The sequence below is a fragment of the Sesamum indicum genome, linkage group LG5 (genome assembly GCF_026168435.1).
Source record: "Sesamum indicum cultivar Baizhima isolate 11 linkage group LG5, ASM2616843v1, whole genome shotgun sequence".
NCBI lineage: Eukaryota > Viridiplantae > Streptophyta > Magnoliopsida > Lamiales > Pedaliaceae > Sesamum > Sesamum indicum.
In genome coordinates this window covers 19,195,737-19,208,473 of record NC_142661.1, presented here as the reverse complement: position 1 = coordinate 19,208,473, position 12,737 = coordinate 19,195,737, and the positions used below count along the sequence as shown (strand labels likewise).

The 12,737-nt window shown below is 32.8% G+C and overlaps 2 protein-coding genes across 3 annotated transcripts; one reads left to right on the top strand and one right to left on the bottom strand.

Moving 5' to 3' along the window:
• The first annotated feature begins 3,031 nt into the window (after nt 1-3,031).
• LOC105179547 (sulfite exporter TauE/SafE family protein 4) lies at nt 3,032-6,315 on the top strand. The gene is made up of 12 exons (XM_011103198.3): nt 3,032-3,308; nt 3,388-3,547; nt 3,714-3,914; nt 4,031-4,092; nt 4,197-4,242; nt 4,338-4,393; nt 4,482-4,568; nt 4,736-4,786; nt 4,861-5,100; nt 5,544-5,637; nt 5,808-5,948; nt 6,044-6,315. The coding sequence occupies exons 1-12, from the start codon at nt 3,120-3,122 to the stop codon at nt 6,124-6,126; spliced, it is 1,410 nt and encodes a 469-aa protein (XP_011101500.3). The 5' UTR covers nt 3,032-3,119; the 3' UTR covers nt 6,127-6,315.
• Nucleotides 6,316-7,520: 1,205 nt separating this feature from the next.
• LOC105179548 (putative homeobox-leucine zipper protein ATHB-51) lies at nt 7,521-10,922 on the bottom strand. Of its 2 annotated transcripts, XM_088880406.1 has the most exons (4): nt 10,762-10,921; nt 10,526-10,666; nt 9,421-9,773; nt 7,521-8,088 (listed from the first exon to the last, which is right to left on the bottom strand). In XM_088880406.1, the coding sequence occupies exons 2-4, from the start codon at nt 10,626-10,628 to the stop codon at nt 7,816-7,818; spliced, it is 729 nt and encodes a 242-aa protein (XP_088736532.1). In that variant the 5' UTR covers nt 10,629-10,666; nt 10,762-10,921; the 3' UTR covers nt 7,521-7,815. The 2 variants fall into 2 exon arrangements, with proteins under 2 accessions (XP_088736532.1, XP_020547010.1); XM_020691351.2 differs by having other exon boundaries at nt 9,421-9,767; nt 10,526-10,922.
• Between the last annotated feature and the right edge of the window lie 1,815 nt (nt 10,923-12,737).

Here is a 12,737-nt window from a genome sequence, read left to right as displayed (position 1 = left end):
CAATTACACGACAAGTGTATATATTATTAGTTCGCTAATGAGACCGAGCTTGGTTGATTAAGGTAAGGCTGGTCTTGAGTTCAAACCTCACTTATGTGCGCATGTCAGTATAATTAATAGTAGTTGTTGGTCTATTGAAATAATATTTTATTGGTTAGTAATATTATACATATTTGATAATTACTTTATATTAACTCTTAATAATTAAAATAATAACTGATTTACGCAAATAAAAAAAATACAGATATGATTAGTTTAGGTCTGATTAGATTAGATTTTTGTTAAAATTTCCAATTCAGGTATTGGGCCTTATAGGATGAACCATTTTCCAAGTAGATTTATAATCTTATGAATGATTTGGTTCTGGCCCTAGGTTTACATGCATTAGCCCATCTACTAAAATAGATAAGTCTTGCTTTTTGTATCCACAATTTTTTGTATTTTTTGGTTTGATATACAGTATTTTATTTAGTTCTAACTAATAAATTAAATGTGATGCGAGTAAAAAGTGGGGTTCGAATCCAGTTGGAATACAAAGTAATGAAGTAAGATGGTAGAGTATAAATGTGCAAAATTTGATAATAGAATTACTCGTTTCTTGTGTACGAATGATAGATTATACAAAACGAATGCATCACAAATTTGGTGGAGTATTATCACGATGTGGTTGGATAAAACTGAATTCCCACATATTGATGGAGTGTTATCTCTTGACAGTTGTAGAGATATGATCTACAGAGGCGGTTGGAATCCGCTGCGGATGAGGTATCTTTAGGGATAAAGGTGTCTTCCCTAATTTTTCGGCTCGGTGGTTGAAAAGATGCACTCCCCCATCATTAGAGTCCAAACTTTTACAATTTGAAAATTGCTTTCGGTTAGGCCACCACGTGTCCTAGAAGCTCTAATCAAACTGTCTTTTTGGGGGAACCCTGGGTATTTACTTAAATTGAGCTTGATACAAGGTACTTTGGACCTTATATTCTGTCGGACTATTTCTTTCTTTCTTTTAAATTGCTTGAATTTCTTTAAAATCAGCTCATTTTTATGACATCAAGATATAATAATTGATACATATTTTATCATCAATATTCTTTTTCTCATAGTGTACGTTCCTAATTTTAAAAATATTTATTGAATAAAGAGAGTATTTTTTGATAAATTCAACAATTTTAACTGTAAAACGATTGAAGAAATATTAATATAAAAAAATAATCATTAGCACCATTTAGTGTCTTATAAAGCAACATATGCCTTTCGGTACCATAATATAATTTATACTATTTGATATTTTTATACTCGATCCATATAAAAAAATTAAAATTAAGAATGTAGAATTTTTTAAAGATAAAATAGAAAGAAAAAAAAAATCAATAGAGGTGCAGATGAGATGAAAATAGGTTGTGAAACATAGGAGGAGGTTTCAGTTTCATGAAAGATAAATAGAGGGGGAATAATTGTCTATGCAGCAGCGTACTGATTGGATATAGTTCACAGTGTGGCAGCCCAATCCTGTTCGCTACAATCATTAACTGGTGGGCTGGATCCGCAGACAAGGACATATCTTTCTCCTAATTTTATATTGCCCCAAATTCATCACCTTTGACCCCACGTCCGTTTTCGTCCTTGTTCAAGTCTTTTAGATTTTAGGGTTAATTTTTACACCCCTTACTTATTGCTTTTTACGGAGACACTCCTACTTTTTTAAAATTTATAAAAATCACCTTTAGCAGTCTTTAAAATTTAAAAAGTTAATATAAATTAAAAATTAGTATAAATAATAAAAAAATATATGAAGTCATAATACTTATTTTTATAAATATTATTTAGACACCTCTTTCTACTTTTAATAATTACAGAAGCACTCCTAAGGGCATTTCTATCATTGAAAAGTATTTTAAAAGTTGATCTAGCCAACTAAAAGTATTATTGGGAGCCTTCATTTTTAAAAATAAGATATTAGTAGTTGATTTAAGTAAAATTTTATATGTATCCTAGATTATTATAAATATAATATAAATTGATGATCTGTGTTAAATAAGATCCAACGATTGTAAAATAATAATACAAATAAAAAAATAAACGCATGTATTACACTACTCGTATGACCAGATTATTTTATTTATTTATAAAAAAATTAAGAAGGGCGAATTGAGAAATTATTTTTTCTTAAGGTAGCTTTTTACCACTTTGAAATAGAGGTAAATTGTACATTGCCCCTTTTATATATAAGAAAACAAAAACCATAAGGATGGCCTACTGTCCAAGAAATCTTACCAATACCATGTTTCTTGAATTTGTACTTTGGCAATGTGACAAAATTAGGAAACTAATAAAAAAGTACTACATACGTATTTCTTGCGTTCGATTTTTTATACGTGTCCGAAAAAAGAAAAAATAATAACGAAACTAAAATTTCACTTTCTTGGATAGATTTATCTGCCTAATAAATATCATTGAATTACCTATCCTCAAATGGGAAGCCTCAAGTTTTTTGCGGTAACTTTTAATTACCTCAATAAACAACAATGAAAATTACCATAAAACGATCCACGTACTAGTCAAATTTCTCTTTCCAGTATATGGCATGGGCTGACTATTATTCCAAATTTTTAACCATGATCTTGTCCTATTTGTTTCACAACATTAACATTTTGGAAAAATCTTATTCAAAATGAGGTTCGATAATATGATATATTTGTCATGTAATTATTTCAGGTCCACTAAACTCAATTTGGATTAGAATTTTCGTTATTTTTATTTATTCACATGTATTACAATCGTTCTTTTTCGATTATCGTGTATTTGTTTGATGGTCATGAAAAATTTTAGATCGAACCATCTAAACTAATTACATTGGATATGTAATTAATTCGATTTGATCCAATCAGACTTGTTTAGATAAATGTATGTTTGTGTTAATCACTTAAGCTAAAGATGATTGGGGACGGTAATTTTGGAAATGGCCAGCTTTGTGTGAATTGTGAAATGTGCGGTATCCCTGTCACGTTCACGGATTCACTATCCTTATATAAACTGCGGCCATGATTGTCTTTCCTTGTACAGTATATACTGTTTTTATTACATAAATTGGACCATTAAGCTAGGTTGGTAGAGTTTGAATGTTGAAGGCCATGGCTGCAAAAGGGCTGATTCTGTACCTGCTAACAGCCTTCTCTTTGGCTCTTCTTTCTGTTCATTTCGTCACCAATTACTCAACGGACGACGGTACCGCAGAACCGTGGCTTCGTTCGTCGTCAAATTCTACCGTTTTGCTACGGAATTATGGGTCCGAAGCTAAAGTTTGGCCTGTGAGTTGTCTTCTTGTATCCGACTCTGTTTGCATGTGTATTTTAATGAATTCTAACAAGTTTTTCTCCTGTATTGCAGGAGTTGAAATTCAGCTGGAGGGTTGTATTGGCGACGGTAATCGGTTTCTTGGGGTCGGCCTGCGGGACGGTGGGCGGGGTTGGTGGCGGTGGCATTTTCGTGCCTGTGCTAAGTCTGATTATTGGCTTCGACACCAAGTCTGCGGCCGCTATTTCCAAGTGTAAGAACGAAGTATATACACTACGGAATATGTGTTGCTGTGTGTGTTTTCTATGTCTTTAATCTCCCTTTAGTCGGAGGATTAGATTTAAAGCTAAGGTTACGAGCCCGAAAATTATGATTGAAGATTGAGTTTGTTTGATGTAATGGGTAATAATGCTACGCAGGTATGATAATGGGAGCGTCAGCATCATCGGTTTGGTACAACCTGCGGGTGCCCCATCCGTGCAGAGAAGTGCCGATAATTGACTATGATTTGGCTCTTTTGTTCCAGCCCATGCTCATGCTCGGCATCACCGTTGGTGTTGCATTGAGCGTCGTCTTCCCCTATTGGCTCATCACTGTCTTAATCATAATCTTGTTTTTAGGTATGGATTAGTACGTTTTAGTAAGTGTGCTGAAGTTGAGATGGATTGATGATATAATTGAGATATATATAACAGTACTATGGGGAATAACGAATGTCTCCGTATGTCGTGGACAGGGACTTCATCGAGGTCCTTTGGTAAGGCGATTGAGATGTGGAAGGACGAGACCGTTTTGAAGGTTTGTAGGACTTAACAACATAATTTTCAAGTTAGAGCGTAAAGTAGCTGTCGAAATGTTTGTAATATCTGGACATGCCTGAAAATCAATAACCTTGGTTGCAGAAAGCCATGGATGAGAGACATATAACAGCTGATCCTCAATCAGAATGTAAGAAACTCATCAGGTTTTGAGGTATCTGTCCTATCATGAGAAGAAAACTGATTTCATCATCTGAGTAATGTTCTTGTTTTTCTTTTAATCAGTGATGCTTGATACCGATTATCAACTCTTGATTCCTCAAGAGCAGAAAACAACTCTGGTGAGCAGAATGTATTTCATCACCTCTCTTCTTTTTCTTCCTTAAATTTGTTGAAATTAATGTAACAGTTCCTTGTTCTACATGTCAGCAAATTATGAGGGACAACCTTAACATCAAGAGGATTTTGGTCCTGCTACTTGTCTGGATTTGCTTCTTGCTTCTTCAAGTCATCAAGGCAAGTTAATATTGCACTATTTCCTGTCTCAACTTATACTACTAAGGCGACGAATCACGTAATAAGATAATAACACTTGCAATATGATTGGTTTGGTGGGATGAAATCTGATTTCAGATTTGCTTAATAGTTTCCAATCATTTAACACCAATGGTGGTGATTCACAGAATGAAACAAGAGCATGTAGCACACTGTACTGGATCCTCAACATCTTACAGGTACGTAAAGGTCCGTTTGTCTGAATTAACAAAAGTGATACAATCTCAGTTTCTCTCTGTTTTCATCCTCTCAGTTCCCCGTTGCTCTTGCCGTTTTCGGGTATGAATGTGTTAAACTGTACAAGGAAAGCAAGAAGAGGAGAATGGCCGGAAATCCAGAGCTGATATGTGAGGCGGCGATAGAATGGACCGCCGCCAATCTAGCCTTCTGTGCCCTTTGCGGCGTCGTCGGGGGCACCGTCGGCGGCCTGTTAGGTTCCGGCGGCGGTTTTGTTCTCGGGCCTCTTCTTCTGGAGATTGGTGTAATCCCACAGGTGCGGTTATTATGTCGTCTATGTTTCTTGATTTAGATAAAAATGTTACAATTATTTCATTGTTTTTTAGTTAGATACAGAATATAGCATTTTTTTCAAATAAAAAAAAAGAAGAAAATATAGCATTTTCTATGCCCCATCAATATTCAATCTTGAGGGCGTGTTTGAGATGGGTCTATGAGATTAAATTATTTTTTTTGTCGAAATAACATTAAAAAAATATTAAATTCTGTAAATTAATAGTATCAAACAGATATTGGAATTTTGATCAAGAAATTAAAAGTGGTTATGGTTGAGGTCTTATGGACAAATTTAAAGTCATGGATTCAAATTCTATCGTATGTGCGTGTATTTGTCTGATTATAATTAAGTTTATTATAATATTTACTTTTGTTATTTTTAGTCATACTGATATATTAATTAATAATGATGTATAATTTCAGGTAGCTAGTGCGACAGCAACCTTTGTAATGATGTTCTCCTCATCTTTGTCAGTTGTGGAGTTTTATCTCCTCAAGAGATTTCCCATACCATATGGTAGGTCCTATTTCCTTTATTTTTTCAAAAGTAATTTCTCTATTTTTTAAATTTCAATTTAATAACACAGGATCCATGTGGAATATTTATTATTAAACTAAAAAATACAAAAAATTGAGAAAATTCCAAGATACATAGCTGAAAAAGACAACAATTAACTTGTGATGCAGCGTTGTACATGATGGGGGTGTCAATCTTGGCTGGTTTCTGGGGCCAATACTTGGTCAGAAACCTCATCACAATCCTCAAGAGGGCCTCCATCATTGTGTTCATCCTCTCCGGCGTCATTTTCGCCAGTGCTGTCACTATGGGTATATAATTCATTCAAATTAATCTGAATTCTTGTCAAAAAAATTTGTAAATTGTTGAGTTTGCCAAGTATAATTGTTCCTTCTTTGATGGGCAGGCATCGTAGGAATCGAGAAAAGCATCCATATGATAAACAAGCATGAGTTCATGGGATTTTTCGATTTTTGCAGCAGTCAATAGTCCCATTTGTGAACGTCGTTAAGAGGTAAAAAAAAAATATAAGAGTTATAGTCTACTGTACAACTAATGAGATAACGGTCAATGTGTTATTGACCTATATATAAGTCGGTGATTGTTAGCTACCGCTAACATCGTTAAAATGAAAAATCTTTTATATCAATAAATCCGGGCTTGCAATGTTTGTTTTTAGAGCTTTTTATAAATATTGAAATTGCTTAAATTTTTAAATATTTTCTATCTTGAGAATGGGGAATTATAAATTTTCAAAAATAAAAAGTGTGGAGTTCCGATACAAGACTCTATTCAAATCCATAAACATATTTTATTGGGCTTGAACTACGTATGATGCTCAATCAAGCACTGGGTCTGGATACGGGTATTGATACATAGCCCATACCCATTAAGCAGACATTATACTTGAACACTTATACCCGATTCATCTTTTTGGAAAATGATTAACAAACTTCACTAATTGTTTCTTTGTTTTATTTTTTAATAGGTTGAGAAATTTATGTCTGAACTCAATTTTTTGCCTATGCTAATAAAAAACGTGGTCCCACTTCATCCAATTGGTCTGATATAGCACCAACTCTAGTGACATGTGACCCTATTTTATTACAAATAATTTCAAATCTAGACAGCACTTAAAAAATAGTTACACTTTGCCTGTTTAGTTTAATTTCTACGCTGCCCAAAAGAAAAGTAAATTAGAGTATATCACTCGTTAAAATTTTTGATCTAATGATTAAGTAAGATTTAGTTTTCTTGAATAAGTATGAGATTTTAGGTTAAGATGTTTGACTTGACTGTTAAGTTCTCTCTAATATATACGAGATTATAAATTTGATATAAGCAACGCATTTCATATTGATTGCAAACAAAAAGTATGAGTGTCTTATAAGCCTCATGGGAGAGGAGGTTTGAGATTTGTAAACCACTGATACTCCTCGTTTGCAATCAATATGGGATATTTTTCTACATGAATTCATATCTAATTATGTGGGCATTTATATTATTTCACGTAAATTTATTACAATTTGTTGTTTCATTGTTATTATAAATTCGAATGATATGAGAAATGTGTCAGAGTAATAGTTTTTCTATCCTAAAGTATAATAAAGTAAATAACCCTTCTATTTAAAAACAAGAACAGACAATATCGAGAAGATATTATCCAAATTATGTTTGACCAAATCAAATTAATTATAGAGCAAGTATAATATATTTATCATATTAGTGATCACTTTTCTTAAATTGTATATTAACGATACATGTATTGTACTTATCATGTAATTGATTCAAATACGACTAAATTCAATTCGAGTTAGAATGTTCCGGGACGTCGGCAACATGGGCATGACCAAGGTTCAAGGACAGCAAAATTACAACACTAATTAAGTGAAATGAATTATTAGAATTCTTGAATGTTAAACATTAGCAACTACTAACTAGAAGTAGTCCAGAACCAGTAGAGTCTTCCTCTATCAGATCAACCAGCCCTCTGCCAGTTGGCTGCTGTTAATAATACTCTCCCTAGCTAGCTCCGAAAACTAAAACCTCAAATCTTGACCTACGTACGTACCCACTCCATTATCCTAACAACTCATCATCAATTCAGACTCAAGACAAGTTGTAACAGAGATATAAACAACAAACTAAGCAGCTAGTCATTAATTATAACTAACTAGTTCAAGGACAAGAAGGCGCAGCAGCAGCAGCCCAGTAGGGAGGCATCATCACTGGATTATTGTAGTCGTCGACGTTCAACCCGTAATTATTATTGCATTGATGATCTGCGTTGATCTGATGAAGGCTGTTTGTCGTGGTCGGAGGAGACGGGTCGTTGGAGGTCGGAATCGACGTGCTCTCCACCGTTTCTTCACCGGAGATGTCTGTGTAGCCTGTTGAGAGTACTTGCTTCTTCGCCAGGTGCTCCTTCAGTATTGCCCTCAGTGCCATGACCTAAACAATTATGTACAAAACCAAACGTATATGGTCAGCAGAAGACATATAATTTTACATCAAAAAACAATACTTTAGAAATTAATTGAAGAAATAATTACTATGTAAGTACACTAATTATAGGGGGAAATATTGCAACTTTAATTCTGTAAGTACAGCTGTGTCCATTTTAGTTCTAAATCCATTTTCATAATTAATTTTGTCCTATAATTTTAAAAAAATCTAGCTTCATTATGAATAAAAATGACCAGAATTTGTTAAAATAACTTGAAAAAGTGCACGTGACTAAATTAATTGAGTGCACTTTTCTAGCAATTTTTGGCTTTTGTTATTCTCAATATGCAATTTTTTTTATAAATTGACAAAAGGGATTCTCATAAAATCTAAAATTGTACTGTACAAGATTAAAATTATAATTTTTTCAATTACAGTGACATAGAATAACTAAATTAACTATTATGAAACTGAAAGTTTTATCTTGGTAGCTATCCATTCATACACAATATTGGAGTTTGAAGTTTTGGGTACATTGACACTGAATTCTTGGACCTCCGAGAACTTAAACATGCTAACATAAATTAAATAACACAGGATCCAACGATGATTTAATGTCAGTGGGGAGACAGAAAAAAAAGCATTGTACGCAGCAGCAAATTGAATTTGATATCTATCCAACAATCGATGTGTTTGATCACCCAACCTTAAATAAATACACACACACATAGACACATAATGTCTGTCGTCTCATAAATACAGAAGCTGATGATGTCGCCGTACTATATCCAGAAAACGCAGAGAAGTAGCTTAATCAATTAATGTTCCATCTGAGCCACAGAGCAGTACGTACTAATCATTTTGCATGAGGTACTAACACCAACTGCAGGGAAACGCAATCAAGAAACACACACAAACACACAAAGTCAAGTGGCAGATTGAATTTTTTATTACAATTCTTATTGTATCTTTTATTTCGTTCTATATATCCACAACGACTGTGTAAAACTTTTACTTAGATAAAATTAATGATGTAGTATTACATAGATAGTGTGTATATGTGGAATGAGAAAAATTCTAGTTTGGACCTGACTCGTTCAAACCTGAATCAATTATAGGACAAGTGTAATATACTTGTCGTGTGAATGATGTACATTTCAGGAAAAGAAACTAATCATATGGTAAATGTGATACATTTGCTCTGTAATTGTTTAATTCGAATAAAAATTTTTCATGAAACGAAATAGAATATGCAATACTAATTGTAATAGAAAATTCAATCATGTCCAGTCGCTGTACAAACGACATATCATTTAAGCTACGTAGGAACGTACATACCTCCTGTTGCAGCTTCTGCTTGTCCCTGGAAACAGCGTCGTACTCCCGTTTAAGTGCGTCGTACAAGCGCTCGAGCTGCTTAGCCTTCCATCGAGCCCGCCGGTTCTGGAACCAGACAGCAATCTGTCGGGGCTGCAGCCCGAGTTCTTTGGCCAGTTTCATCTTCCTGTCAGGATCCAGCTTGATCTCCTCCTGGAAACTGTTCTCCAACGACTCCAACTGCTCGTTGCTCAGACGTTTCTTCTTCGGATCCTGCCCGAAATTGTGCATCATGCTGTTGTTCTTGTCCGCCAACGTTGGCAGCATTGCTTGTTGTGGGGTTGTCAGCATTGGCGGCTGCTTCATTTCTAGTACTACCCAAAAAAGCCCACAATTATTAGTTCAAATGAAATTAAGAAAGATTTTAATTAATAGTGCATGTCCCTGTCAATATTTGGATGAAGGAAAATTCTAATTCTAATCGAATTTGGCTTAAATTTAAACTAATTATATAACAAGTGTAATATACTTATCATGTAATAGACGTACGTATAGTTCAAAAAAAAAAAAACCAAATCACTTGACAAGAAAACCCTTCTTTCACAAGTTCATATTTAATAATATTTTTCAAAATCATAAAGCATTAAATTTAATTTTAAGAATAAGATTTCGAATTTCTTCTGGATAAGATAAAATTATAAAATTTATAAGATGTTCGAGAATAATTTTATAACTAGTAAAATCAATTAAAATTGAAATAATTTGTTAAAAATTTAAAAAATAAGTTAAGATCTCTCTATTTTTTATTTTCTTTTTTTGGAAGAAAACTTATAATCTACTGCCATCTTATTTCTGAATGTTATAGGAAGACTTTATCGAGCACTTTACAAATCTTATGAACTTTCAAAAAATATATAAAATATTCTGAGAAGTTTATAAGTTCATGTAAACGCTTTTTCTTAGTTTCGAATTCAAATAAGGCCTTGTTACAAATACATATATATACATGAGTTGAAACAAAATTCTACATCATCAACTCGTTCTACATTGAACTTTACGTACGTGTATATATATATATATATATATATATGAATCCATGCAAGAACTCTAAGATAAACGAAATTACCTGGGAACTGGTCATAGTTAAAGTTGTAGTGAAAGTTGTAGGAATTCTCGACTGCTGCTGGTCGAGAAACAAAAGGGACTCTAAGATTACCGTTCCAATCCATGCTCTGTCTCTCTCTCTCTCTAAGTACGACAGATCACTCTGACAGTAAGACAGAAGTGGTGTTAGTTCCTTTCTGGTGCAAGAAGGTGATGATGGATGAATAGTTTGTAAGGTGGAGGGTTTTTAGTAAGTACTCTTGCAAGGGTTCTTCATCCCTTTACCGCTCTAACTTTTGATGCAACTAATAAATACTTGCAGCAGAAAAACAGTACTGTCTATGGTACTGTGTAAGAGAGAGAGAGAGAACGGATAGTAGTAGTAGTAAAGGGGAAGATGAGATGATGTCGGTTGGAGGAGGAGAGGATTGGACTACCAATCAAATTTCGCCATCCAATCCTGACTTTAAATTTTAATTCAAATCAGATTTGGTTATATTTAGATCAATTATAATATTAAATATAATAAATGCACTTATTATGATTAGTCACGTATATTATAAGAAAAATGATCAATCATATTTTAAATCTACAATATTTATTTTATAATTAATTTGATTAAATCAAATTTAACTTGGGTGGGAATTTTTCTTGCCCTAGTTGCATCTCTTTTATTGATTTTACTGTTGAAAAAATATTGTGCATATGTAAAAATATCACATTACATAACCCTTAATATTACATATGCACTGCATGTGATTTTTTTGACAAAAAACTTGGTCAAAAAATAATTATGAATTCAAAGATGTAAGTTGACACAAAAAAAATTTAGATGTCAAAAGTATAAAAACGACCATAGTTCGAATGGCAAAATATAATTAGTCCTATTTTATAATACAAGAACTTTATTATGTTCGTTTCCTTAATGTTTCCCAATCAAGTCTTAGCCACCTTAAATATTAATGACATTATATACTTATAATGTAATATTCTGATTATATTTTTAGAATTTTACGCAAGTTGTATAATTTGATACAATTGTATGAGCGCCGTTATCTAAATTTCCGGTCTGTGCAACTGCACTCGATGTCTGTGGACGTGTCAATTTAGAAATCCAATGAACTTGAGTTTACGACATTGTCACCTTATCATTCCCAAAACTCACACAAACTAAACTACGGACAACAACTTCAAATATTTCAAAACCTATTAATCTATAAAAATAGATATTTAATTGAACATAATATTTTTCATTTTGTCTTAATTTAATTTTTAAAAAATTATTAATAATATAAATTCTATAACATTTGTAATCAGTAATGTATAACAACGGCAATTACATATATTAAATTGTTAATATACTGTGTTACTAATTAATATTGACAACAATTCAACACAATATGTTATCACAATCAAAATTATAAAAATTATTATTGTAATAAAATAAAAAAAAATCTAAAGGCTGGAGCTTAGTCACATCAATCCTACAAAACGGTCAATCATGAGACTGAAGCCCCACCATCAACAAAAACGTTTTATTTTTTTAGAAATTCTTATACAGTCTAACATATTATCGAAACGACCACAGTTATGTTAAAAAATATAATATAATTATCATATAATTGATCATCATCTGCTCTGAACTGAACGTCAATATTCATTATAATCGATTCAAATTTGATTAAATACAATAAGATGTGAGCTGAAATTGAAATAAAATGAAGAAGGTAGATAGGTGTAAATCATTTGGAGAAGAAATAATAGAGGTAGAGAACAAAAGTCAAACAAAATAATAGTGTGAGTTTGTTAAGACAAGAAGGGATAGGTAGGATTTAGAGGACAACATAGGATAGGAAGAGAGAGATAGATAGATGGTGTAGGGATTTAGGCATGAATTACGCGCCGATCCCTATTCTAATTTCTAGTCTTTGCTGTTCGAATTTTAGGGCTTTCTATTCAATTTTTGAGGACCCTCTTTACTATTAGGGATAATGATCCCATTTTCACTTCAATTACCTAACACCACCCCCATTCCTATACAATGATCAAATATAATCAACATTGTATTTCGATAAAAGGGTTTGAATTCGAAACAAATATCGAAGATAAATATTAAATGGTTTTATATTAAATGCATTTGAAGTTCATCGCAATGTCATAAAAATTAGCACGTCTAAAGTAAGAATCCAAGAATTTGAATTTCTTTTTATGATATATCTGAATTGTTTGAGTGA